This window comes from Ciconia boyciana, chromosome 4, assembly GCF_034638445.1.
Source record: "Ciconia boyciana chromosome 4, ASM3463844v1, whole genome shotgun sequence".
NCBI classification, from domain to species: domain Eukaryota; kingdom Metazoa; phylum Chordata; class Aves; order Ciconiiformes; family Ciconiidae; genus Ciconia; species Ciconia boyciana.
In genome coordinates, this window is record NC_132937.1 from 10,623,969 (window position 1) to 10,637,312 (window position 13,344).

Sequence of the window (13,344 nt, forward strand, 5' to 3'; positions counted from 1 at the left end):
GTTTTTCTTGCTTTTGTTTCTGTGTTGTTGTCCCTCAGCAGGCTATGCATGTTGTCTTTTGGGTAGTCCCATTTCATTCTTCCTCTGGAGAAGGCACAGTATGGAATGTGATGCAGGTACCTATATCTCTTAAGGGATTTCTCCTCAGAAAGCCATCATTATCCACATGCAAATGGGCAATTGATTGTTTTCTTATTAGCACTTACAATTTTCTGTGTCTGGGAAAAGGACAATACTCTGCAGGCTCTGGACCCTGCCATCACTGTGTGCACTGCAGATTTGATACAGGTACACAAATACACCATTGCTGGTGAACATATGACTTCTTATCCTGCTGTTAGTCTAAAGAAATATATACATCACATCGTATCACAACTGCACTTACTCTCGATTCTTTTGCGGGTGCACTTCAGAGTCTTGTTCCCTGAAGAAAGAACTAAAAGACCATCCATTTTCTTTAAATTGGGTAAAGTGAAAGCTTTAACAAACTGGATGCACAGTCTCACTTCTGCAGCAGAGGGCTATCAATTACAAATGTGTGAATAATTACAAATTAATAATATTATTTGAGCAAAACTTCTTTGTCATGTCTGCTTTTTAACTCCATTCTGTAAGTCAGTACCATAGCTAGAAATAGCACACTTGTTCTTTCAGGAATTTAATTTCCCACTTTTCAAAAATAAAATGTGAACTGTAGATTTGTTTCATAATATTTCAGCATACATGGAAACATAAAGGCAGAGGCTGCTACTGCTTTGGGAAGTTAGATGAGCAGGAGGTCATTAACTATCAATTTTGGAATTTGACCAAGATATCAGCACAGAATCTGCTGTATTTGTGAGAAGAGCTAGAATATGTCAAGTACCCATAAGGTTTTACCTGGCCTGGAACAACAGACCATCACCCCATATATGTGCACTGAAAGGAGTGCTCAATTCTGAAAGGAAAAAATGGTATTCACCAAATTTAGCATCTCAAGGTTATTTATTGCTCTGCTATGCTTAGTTGAAGATAATGCATGAAATCACAAAAGAAGGAAGCAAATCAATTTATTTTTTAGTTAAAATTAAGGCATATTTTCCTATTTTAAAATAAAATCTAAAGAGCTTTGGCTCATAACAACAAAAACTTTTCTGTACAAAAATCTGAACCTATCTAAGGAACAGTAAAGTGTTGACAAGAAGCATTTCAATATTCTTTTTTGCCAAAGGGATAACTTGGCAAAGCCAAATAAAGTGTGAAAGGTTTGGGGATCCATATTTTTCCAGAAACAATTAATCTAGTTTAATTTAATTAGCATATTCAATAATCAGTTTGATCATGGCAAGACACCATGTCCATCTTTGATCCATTCCAATGGCCTTTGTTGATTGTTTCCTTTCCATCTTTACCTTGGTCTCATCTCGTGTCTTTCACATCCTGTTTCTTGCATTTGGAATCCTGCCATTCTCATGTGCACCAATATATCTCTGCTTCCTCCTTTTCAAAGTCTTCAAAATAGCTTTCTGAGGAAGTTTTTCAGAAGAGCTATCAGTCATCACTTCTGTCTCAGTTCTCCGCTTCGTTGTTGTTGTTTGTTTCTAGGAAGAATTGCCTCTGTACAATATTGTAAAAAAAATGAAGTAGGACAAAGTATCTAAGTATGCTCTGAGCCCACTGCTTGCAATTAACAGACTATTAAATTTGTACACCAGTATCCTGTATTCTGTCCTAAAAAAACAATAATAATAAGATAATCCAAAAGATGGTTGTAGCCAGTCAAAAAGCCTTTAAACCATGACTCATGAAGAGACTAGGATGCATTGCAAAAACTATGGAGATGTTACACTAATATAAATTGAATGGCATAAAGAAGAGCCAAACATAAACTACTAAAGATGATGTTGGGAAGGCAAATGTTACTACCTTGAAAATAATTTTAAAAAGCTATAGCTTTAAATGGAAAACTTCTGAAGTTGTAGAATTTGTGATTTTGAGATGTTTAAGGTGTATATGTTTACAATATTAATGATGTACTGAAGTTAGTTTGTTAGTGACTGTTGGAATGGATGGATCCAGTGTCTTTCCACAGTGATCTTTGGTGGATGTCAGGAAACTTCAGAATGTAATTGGTTTGAATTCTGTGCTCTTAATGAGTTTTAGTCAGCATTTTGTTTTCAGTGTCATTCCACCTCTCTTCTTTATCCAGTACCTAATTTAAGACATTGATGGAAAAAGAGAACTGTGACAATTAGTGTAAAAAAAAGGCTACTGACAGCAGTTTTGATCCTAGAAAGATGTTTTCCCAAAATTTTATTAATTGCACATCTCTTTAGACAGAGGTCTATTGCATATGCCCTTAATGCTACTAATAATTGACCTTTGACTTATGGTATTTTCAGTTGCCATTAATTTTTTTAAGAGTCTTGGCTTTAGCCAGATTAAGTTTTTTCCTGGCTTTCTTTCAGATGGATATCATTGGGTGAAATTGAATAGCAATCAGAAATTAGTAGCAGAAGTGAGAAATTCCTGATATGCCATCTGGAACCCAGAAAATAACTGTAAGCACAGAACTGAGAGCTAATTCTGAAGCAACCAAATAAAGTAAAGTTATGTTTGATATGCTAATTGAATGATCAGTACTAGGTCAGCTAAAGAAAAGATCACTAGAGCAGAAACAAAAAGTTTACATTTACAGTGAAAGAGCTAGATGCTGATCAGCAAGCACATGATATTCTTTTCTAGCAGGGAGTTAACAAGGTTATTTGCAGAGTAGATGATCATAAGAACCTGTAAGAGTGTGAGATGTCAAAAGTGTGTGTTGTGTGTGTCCATATGCATGACTGGATTGTTAAACACTGGAGTCCATTTCTGTAACTCCTGATTTTCAGGAATAAAATGGTTATGGTGTAGACCATTTAGATATTTACGCACAGGATAGGCACAACAATCAGAGGCCATCTTCATGTCTCATCCCTCTTAAAATCCTCTGTTGCAATAGGCATCTTCACACTGACTCTTTATGCAACCTGGGAAAGAAGAATGACTCCCATTAACACAGCCAATATTCCTGTCCATGGGGTCATTAGGGCAGGTAATAGGGTTGTAGATAACACGGGACAAGTTGGCTGATTTGTAAGTGATGGGAAAGTGTGAATAAACCAGACAACTGTTTGTTATGCTTTGTTTATAAATTTATCATAGGCCCCTTAAGGGTGGGGTCACACAGAAACTAGTGGAACATAAATTTTAAAACTTATAACTATTTGTGTTATCTCCTACTGCACTACAAGATATCTAGGGCATAGAGACTACTTTTTAGATGGTTTATAGCAATAATTATCCATCTCTGTCCTGTCATAACCAAGATTTATAAATAAAGTAATTTGATACTTCCAAACTGAAAAGTGTTTCTTTTTCTTAATTCATCCTGTGATACTGTGGTTTTCCTTTGATTTTTGGAGAAACATTTTGTATTCTTCCAACAATTCTCTGCTATTTTGACAAGAAATTTTTTTTCAAATTAGACCATATTTGTCACATTCAAACTGCTGGTTATGAAAATAATGTAGCAATCGTTATTCATTTTGTTAGCAATATAATTTTGCTAAAAAGGCAAAACTAAATTTTCACGCCATTTGTATCATTATTGCATTCAGTGATATTTTTGCTTATTGTCCCTCTTGCATTGATTATTTATTTTGAACAGTTATTTTTGGCACTGTATCGTTATGGAAAAAGAATAGAGCCTGAATTCTTTACTTTTTCCAGGATTAGCCCAATTGTCACTAGGGAGACCACCTATGGAAGGAAGAAATCAGATTTGGCCAAAAATTATGATCTACTATTTCTAAGCAGCTTGAATAATGATATTTGTTCTTGTTTAAAGATACAGTTTAATCTCAAATGAATATTACTGTAATATAATTTAATATACTTGTTCTGTTTCATTTTTTCTCATTTACCTTGTTTCATAAACATTTTGAGAAGCCTGAAAGAAGAGGGCTGTATCTCAGAGTATAAATAGTTTGTTGAGGACACAACGTACATTATTTTTTGTCTGTTGGACAAACAATTTTGTATCTAATTGTTCTCACTTCTGCTTATTCTGACATGATTTTGAGTATTGTCTGGTATGTATAATCCCAAGACAATTTCAGATGAGATCCATAAAAATTTTTTACTTGGAAAGAAATTGCCCAGTTTTTTAAATCAATCCATTATCAAGCAGAGTTAGTACTGTTCTTGATAATGTATTTGTTCATTTCAAGATGTTTAGCCATTAATTCTTCTAGGATTAATCAAGTGGTAAACCAATTAACATCACTGACATCTTGTCTGGATCTGTGGCCCACATGGCTAGCAAACAACTGTTTACTCACTTAGGATGCAATTTTGACATGTTTTACAAATATTTGACCAATTCTGTGATTTTTTCAGATGCTTTAAAATTGGCTGCTAGGCCGTCCTGTTTAAAAACAAAACAAAACAAAAAAATCCTTCTTTTTTCTCCAAATGAACTGCTGTTTTGACTTCATCCCAGTTTCTTTTTTTTGTTTTGTTTTGTTTAAAGTGTCTGGAAGAAATTATGGACAAACAATTGCAGACTTAATGCGTTTCAAATGAGGTGTCTACTTTAGAGAGGAAATTTCAATCTGGCAATAACGCAATTCTTAGTGTAGTGAAGGTCTTATAGTAGGCTATAGAAATCGGTTTGAATGTTGTTCTTATTATGTTAAATCTCTTAGATGTAACAAACCATAATTCCTTGAGAAGAAAATCTAAAAACATATATCTCATGAATACTAGATTAAGCAAACAGATGTGGAGATTGTATAAGAGACATTGATTTAACTATATACCTTTTTGTGTCCTGGAAATCAGACCTTTGATCAAGGTTTTCCACCCCAGAAATTCTTGCATTATTTTTTATGATTAGATAAGGATGGTAGATACAACAGTGTTTCTCAGTTTTCAAGATCTGACATGGGTTTTGTTTTTAAAAGTAAACCATGATTTTGATACATAATCTCATTTTCTGACTGGATGACTAATTCCAATTTATGGGAGTTTAGTATTATCAAGTGGAGGCTACTATATCCTTATATGCTTTATCCACCATTCCTCTTTAAATAATCAGTTGAGTGTAACCTATCTTGAAACTCTCCTTTTAAAGCTGATAGTATTTTAGTGCCTTATTTTTTACCAGTAGCATGGACAGCTTGCTTTATGTAATTACAGCTTGTTTAGATCCCAGATTATAAAGAATGCAGCTTTTGGGGGTCTTCCTGGAGGCCTGAAACGTGTTTTTCTAAGACTTTATACAGGCTCCCAATATAATTCCTGAGCTGGTATAATACCTTATTGATTTTTTTCTTGAAGCATGTTATGTAACAGTCCAAGCATACCCTATCTTACAAGCCCTTAATGCTCATGAATGACATTTCCTTTTTTTGCAGTTGTTTTTACCAGCTCAGGTGGATAAAGTATTAGTGTCATTCTAGTCCAACAGTCTAGTGTGAGAAATTCCACCTTAAGGTAAAATTCTATGGGCATATTAATGTTTTAATAAATGTTCAGGGCCAGAAGGCATCAGCTCTCCTTAAAAATAACACAATAATTTAAACATAAGAGTACCCTCATACCTTCTACACAGACACAGAGAAATTAAAGGGTCACAAATTTACACAGCTTAGAAGAAATTACAAAAAAATATGGCTGCAATCAATCAGAGATTCAATTATAAATCATCTTCCTTCTTCGGATTATTCCAGCTCCACTTTATGTTTCAACAGCTAGCATAAACAAGACTTTTTGTGCTGATGCCAGAAAAATATCCACCACTTCCTGTGATGTCCCAATCCCAACTGTAGCTAGAAAGGTGCTAGGTTGCATCAGCATACCCATGGGCCCCACACACCCACTGGGAAATGTTCTGTAATGGAAAAGATACACTCAGAAATAAAATGGTATTACTGCAAGGGAAGCGAGAAAAATGTATGTAGTTAAATGGTTCAGTACCCTTCTTTGGACTGTCCCTTACAACCTAGTTGCATAAAAGAAGCCTGATTTTTTCTTGGCAACTCCTACTTGATTTGAAGCATATAAATTATAAGGCTATTGGAAAGTAAAATTTAGTGAAAGTCATATGTGAGTGAATGTCCTTTACATCCCAAGTTTTTCTCCATTATATAGAATTATAGACCATAGTTCTGAAACATAATTGGTTTTCATTTTCTGTATTTCCACCCAGACAGGTGAACTCCCTTTTCCTTAATACCCATCAATATATGTCTATATGTGCACTGAGGATAAGATAGGGGCAAGTTTTTCTATAAACGGGTCATTACAGGTTTGCAATAACTTCTGTGTCCCTACTGCCTTCTCCTGAACATGTATTCGATTGTTTCTTAATAGCTTGATTTCAGCTCACAGGATAAGCAAGATTCTACTTCCATAGTTAAGTTCCATACAGCACCGAGTACTCAAGTATTTTAAAAAAATATATACTTTTGAGAAAACAAGTTCTGGAAGATGTGAAACACGGGGGGGGGGGGCAGAAGCCAACCAACACAGCATTCACCTGTGCACATCAAACAGAGTTGAGTGAGATTTTTCTATGTCTTCCAATGTCAGGGGGACTCATAGAGGAATTGGATATTTCTGTATGTTTCTTATTACCCTATATCTGTTTCCCAAATAAATTCTCAATGAAATTTCTAATAACTAGACTCATAGTCTAATTTCATAGTAAGGATGTATTGTCTTTCACTGTCATGGCAGACAAGTTATTAGGAATCCGTTAAAGGAAAGGAATTCACCTCTGTGCTATCAGGCACTTGCTCTGTAACTATTCAAATTCAGTGCTGGCAATTTGGGCTTCTTAAAGAATATGTGGAGCCACAGCAAATTCCAAGACCCAGGGTAATAGACAAGTGAATAACAAGAGTCATATGAAATAGCTTCAATAGGAGTTGAAAGCCTAAAGGAATTTCCAGCTTGAGGGCTTAGTTACTAAGATTTAGTAAAGTTATTCACTGAGCCATCAATTTACTTTTCTTTAGCTTTGCACTGGTCAAGGTAGGTAATCACATATAGTGGTTGGTGGTCATACAAATTACCTCTGTGTGAAATGTACTCCTTTTTTTCCCCTTGCTCAGCAAAGCATTAGAAGTTTTATACAATAGAATACTGCTGATATATCTTTATAGTCTGCTTAATGCAATTAAGCAATTTTATAAAGTAATTCTGTAAAATTAGGACATGCTATTTTGAATAGAACAAAGGAGAGCAGGGAAGAGAAATTGCAAATTTTTTTGTTTGGATATTTTATCCCTCCATTCTGGTAAAATGTCTGATTTTTACTTTGTCTTTCCCCCTTTTCATAGTCCATTTCTGACCTGGAGAGACATACAGCATATTATTGTCAGGACTTCACGTACAGGACATCTGAATGCTAACGACTGGAAAACCAATGCAGCTGGTTATAAGGGTGAGAGCTTCCTTTCTTCTTTGTCATCAGAAGCAACATAATTTTTGACATTTTTTAAGAGGAAATAATCTCAAGTAGTTTGGTTGACCCTGTGTTGTGCATAGCTTTGAGTCTTTCCATTAACAAAAGGGGCCTATCTTCTCTTTTATAAATAAATGCTTTAAAAATGGCTAAAACCAAAAATGCAGCTACAAAAAGCATTGGCTAGACCTGGTAGTCCCTTTTGGTCCTAATTTGTGCAATGCTGGCAGAAAACTAAGTAAATCGGGTGTTTTTAAATTTATCCTTGTATAGCTAGTATACTCATAAAATAGCCTAGAGTTGGAGTTGTAGCAGTTACTGGATTCAGACCACATTTAGGATTGCTGATCTTATACTTTGATTAAGAAATGAAAAAACAGTATTCTCAAATTTCAGAATTATATTAATCACCCTACATTTTTCAGTATTTAAGATTTAGGACAAAAACTAATGTTAAGTTATCAAGATTTTTAATGGGACAGAAATCATACTCTTCAATCAGCTCTAATGTAGGTTTCTAAAATTTTGTAGTGTCTTATATTTTTGTATTAAAATTACATCTTTAGGGTGTATCTTCTATAATGTGAGCAGAAGTACACAATTGCACCACTAAATAAGACATATATTTTAAAGATGGGTTAAAACTGAACCTTGAATGCATACAATGTTGTATTTCAACATGGGTTGGCTTCTGATTCCCAATCACTAAACTCTTAGCTGCTTTCAGTCTGGATTGCATCTAAAAAACCCCCCAGAATGTCTTATTTCTGATTCTCCTTTCATGAGAAATCTGCCCAAGACTGCAGAACTTCTTTTAAGATGAGCATATGTCTTGAGATTTGAACTATTTTGTGCTAGGATCTCTTGAGACCAGAATATAATATATAAGAACCATCAAATCTTTACACTAGTTTCTTTTTTAAAACTGAAGCCTACTGTTAATCTATTCTAGATCAAGGCACTGCTACCACAGAGCATCTTTAATATATCATTCTGACCTATGACATTTGTGCTTCAACTGAATAGAAACCAAACAAAACAACTTTCATTTTGGGATCCAAACCAAACCCTAACTACAAAGGATAGATTTAGAAATGGGTACTTGACTCCAACCCCTTCACCATATGAAGGTTTTGACCTGGTTTTGTCCCATTTACAACAAGCACACACCCGCACGCAAAAACACATAGTGAGAAATAATACCTTAATTACTATAATATTACAGTATTTGTTAATGTGAAACATAACCCAGGATTTCAAAAGTTTTGGCAGGAAATCATGACTGTATTATCATTTTGTTGGAGCTATCTGAAATTCAAACAACAGTTTTCAAGTAGCATAAAATAGAGTTGTTATTTTTTCCCTAACTCACTTTCAAAATTCTATCTTTTTGTGTTTTTCCACTTGTTTCCTGAGAGAGGCAAACAGTCTATGATTCACTTCACGGCAGCTGTCACTCATTAGCAAAAGAGAAGTCACACTAACACACTATCATTAACAGCATTGGGAGCAGGACATGGACTGTTACACCACTGTAGCTAGCTTAATCTGAATCCTTGGAGACACACATTTTTCTATTTGTTGTAGCAGATATATATAGAAGAAAAGGGGTGAAAAAGGTTTTTCCTCCACTCGAGCAAAATCACGAACACAGATAGGATCAACTGTGGGACTGGGAGTCAGGAAATACAACTTGACCTGACAGAACTCCACTATAGACTCCTTGGTGGAATTGAAAAAGAGGAAGTGCCTCAACCTAAGTGCCTCAACCTCTATGGAACTCAGGAATCAACTTTAACTCAAATTAAAGCACTAGTTCTAACTAAATTATCTTGGCAAGTTAGGCTGAGCAAATGCTTCCAATAAAAATCCATATCTCTTTAAACTTCTGTTGGTTTTGGAAGAATAAAAAGCAAAAGATTTAGATTAAATCACAACATTCAAAACTGGACTCAACTGGTGTTTGCACACCACTGCTGGCAAGACTGAAACAGTATGTTACTATTGCACATGGCAATATTTAGGATAATATTTGACTGTTGCCAATAGTAACAATTAAATAATTTTTTTAATAGATGAATTACTCTGATTAATCTGAGTTCCTTAAGGAAATGTGTTATAATTTTGTTGATGACAAGATCCATATTTCTTTCACGGAATGACCAAGGAAGTTTTGTTGGTTTGTTTTTTTTTTTTAATTAACTAAAGAGAGTCACAAGAAACAATCTACCTTTCTTCCATGCATGCTGGGGAAGAAAGAAAACATGAGCAGAAAAGGAGAGACAGACTAGCTCCTTTACAAATGAGAATTGAAAGGGTAAAAACAACAAAAACTTGGAAGAATGTTTCACTCAACAAAGGGTCAGCAAAAGCTGGTAGCTGAAAGTAGGTCAGCATGCCTATTCAGTGGGATGTTTTTCCAGGCTGCACGGCAACATTGTCCCTCACTATAGTCCTTTGCAGTCTTTCTCTGTTGCAGAACACACAGAAGGAGCTCACAGATGTCGTTACTGATTGCAAGATCTCCATATCTCTGTCCAACATTAATAAAAAGAAAGATTGTTTCATGAAAAGCACTTGAGCCAGCCAGTGATTTGCTAAAGCAATGCCAGATACTAGTTTCATTTTCTGACAAGTAAACAGCATTCATTAAATGTATGTCAATAGAATAAAGAAAGGAAAAGGCAAGAATTTTTAATGGTTATTTTTGGGGGGTTGTTTTGTTGTCAGCCAGCAGGTATCTTGTCCTGGTTTCGGCTGGGATAGGGTTAATTTTCTTCCTAGTAGCTGGTATAGTGCTGTGCTTTGGATTTTAGTATGAGAATAATATAGATAACATGCTGGTGTTTTAGTTTGTTGCTAAGTGGTGTTTACACTGGTCAAGGACTTTTCAGCTTCCCATGCTCTGCCAGGTGCACAAGAAACTGGGAGGGGGCATAGCCAGGATAGTTGATCCAAACTGACCAAAGGGCTATTCCATACCATATGACATCATGCTCAGTATATAAACTGGGGAGAGTTGGCCGGGGGGGTAGCGGTTGCTGCTCGGGGACTGGCTGGGCGTCTGTTGGCGAGTGGTGAGCAGTTGTATCAGTGGGTTTTTTTTTCCCTTGGGTTTTGTTCCTCTCTCTCTCTCTTGTTGTTTTCCTTCTCATTACAATTTACTATTATTATTATTATTTTGTTTCAATTATTAAGCTGTTCTTATCTCAACCCATGAGTTTTCTTACTTTTGCTCTTCTGATTCTCTCCTCTGTCCCTCTGGGAGGGGGGGAGGGTGAGCGAGCGGCTGTGTGGTACTTAATTGCTGACTGGGGCTAAACCACAACAGTCCTTTTTGGCACCCAACATGGGGCACAAAGAGTTTGAGATAATAACAGATTAACCAGAGCATATTAAGGAATTTAGATCTGTTAGTAGTTGCAGGCCACGATATTGATTCATCTGTTCTTGATATTGGTTTACCTGATCTGCACCATGCTCATTTTTTTGCTGTACATGTTAAAGATCGGTGTTGGTTTTTGCACTTTGCTGTGCTCTGCTTTAATTGGGGATGTTTTGCCTGTGAGATTTGTTATTAAAACGGTGACCTTGGGTTTATTTTGGTATCTAAGTGCCATACTGAAACCATTACTGTACATCGGGTACCACCTCATGGAGACAATTAGCAATTATACTTCTTCCTCTGAGAGTTTTTTTTTATGGAGGAAATACAGAATGGCACCTTCGCTACTTTATTCTACAATGTTTCCTCCTTTGTTACAATAACTTTTCAGTATCTTGAACATCCTTGGGTAGGTAAGATACATCTATTGGTATTGCTTGGAAATACTGTTTCAGTTTTGTCGAGATTAATAAGCAATTTAAGAATATCATCCAGAGATCTGCCCTGAGGCTGGATAGTTATGACTGGCAGGGTGTGTGGAATAGCATGGGCAAACACCTAGGAAGGTGGGCACCTCCAGTGTTTTGGAACTTCACCCCTGAACAAGTGCAGAATCCTGAAAAATTAGTAGAATATTTGGAAAAAGTATGCTGTCACCCTGGCAGTTCTAAGGAGATACAAATCACTGCAATGTGCTGGGGCCTGGCCCATGACTACCGAGCCCTGTTCAACACAATTCAGAACCCTCAAGGATCTGGTGACAAAACAGACATCGCGGCTACTCCAGCCCCCCCTGCGACAGGCACTGCGGCTGCTCCAGCCCCTGCTGCGACAGGCACTGCGGCTATTCCGGCCCCCTCTGCGACAGGCACTGCGGCTATTCCGGACCACTCTGTGACAGGCACTGCAATCACTCCAGCCCCCTCTGCGACAGGCACTCTGGTCATTCCAGCCCCACCTGTGACACATAATGTGGTTGGACCAGGGAACCAACCGGTCTCAGTATCAGTCGCCCCTATACACAAGAAGAAATCCTGGAAGCGAAAGTCAGCTCGTTTAGAAAGGGAAGATGAAAGAGCAGGGCCATCACAAGGAGAGGAAGAGGAAGAAGTTGTGGATGAGATGGAAACTACCCAATCCCTATCCCTGAGTGAGCTGCAAGATATGCAAAAACATTTCAGCTGTCGTCCAGGCGAGCACATTGTCACCTGGCTGCTCCGATGCTGGGATAACAGGGCCAGTAGCCTGGAATTGGAGGGTAAGGAAGCCAAACAGCTGGGATCCCTTTCTAGGGAAGGGGACATTGACAAAGCAATTGGAAAAGGGGCACCAGCCATCAGTCTCTGGAGGCGACACCTGTCAGCTATGAAGGAAAGATATCCCTTCAAGGAAGACGATGTATATTGCCCAAGGAAATGGACCACCATGGAGAAAGGTATCCAGTACCTGAGGGAATTAGCCATGCTGGAGGTGATTTATGGTGACCTGGACGACGAGCGGTTACCCAAAGATCCAGATGAGGTCCAGTGCACACGACCCATGTGGCGGAAGTTGGTACGGAACACACCATCATCGTGTGCCAACTTATTGGCAATACTGACGTGGAAAGACGGGGAGGGTCCAACAGTGGATGAAGCAGCTAGCCAGCTCCGGGAATACGAAGAAAGTGTCTCTTCCTCCCTTGTCTCGGCTGTGGAGAAACTATCCCGGAAGGTCCAGCGACTCGAAGAAGATAGGTCCTACTTTCCACCTGTACAGACCAGTATCTCAGCTATTAGAAGTCAGCATTCCTCTGCTCAAGAGAGAGGTATAGAGGGTACACGCCATGGGGCACCCTATGGTTTTACCTGCGTGACCATGGAGAGGACGTGGGGATGGAGAAAGTGGAATGGAAAACCTACCTCGACCCTAGAGGCACGGGTACATGAGTTGCAAGGAAAAACAATCCCCAAAGGGGGTTCTTCCAGGAAAATTGCTGCTCCGGTTTCCAGAGGACAGCTCCCCAGACAGAGTAAAAGGGCTAATCTTACTCGTGATTTTAATGAAGGAGCTCCTGACTCTTATATACAAGAACTGGATAATGAATACTATGACCAGGACTAGAGGGGCCCTGCCTCCAGCCAGGTGGAGGAAAGGGACAACCGGGTTTACTGGACTGTGTGGATTCGATGGCCTGGCACATCAGACCCACAGGAGTATAAGGCTCTTGTAGACACCGGTGCACAGTGCACCCTAATGCCATCAAGCTATATAGGGGCAGAACCCATCTGTATTTCTGGAGTGACAGGGGGATCCCAACAGCTGACTGTATTGGAGGCCGAAGTGAGCCTAACTGGGAATGAGTGGCAAAAGCACCCCATTGTGACTGGCCCAGAGGCTCCGTGCATCCTTGGCATAGACTGCCTCAGGAGAGGGTATTTCAAGGACCCAAAAGGGTACCAGTGGGCTTTTGGTATAGCTGCCTTGG

General features: G+C 38.0%; 1 protein-coding gene across 3 annotated transcripts in view; it reads left to right on the forward strand.

Moving 5' to 3' along the window:
* LOC140650981 (proprotein convertase subtilisin/kexin type 5-like) overlaps nt 1-13,344 on the forward strand; it is a 262,110-nt gene that overhangs the window by 205,839 nt on the left and 42,927 nt on the right. For all 3 annotated transcript variants that reach the window (XM_072859926.1, XM_072859927.1, XM_072859928.1), the window contains one exon: nt 7,368-7,471. In XM_072859926.1, coding sequence (XP_072716027.1) covers nt 7,368-7,471 — 104 coding nt within the window. The remainder of the gene's footprint in view (nt 1-7,367; nt 7,472-13,344) is intronic.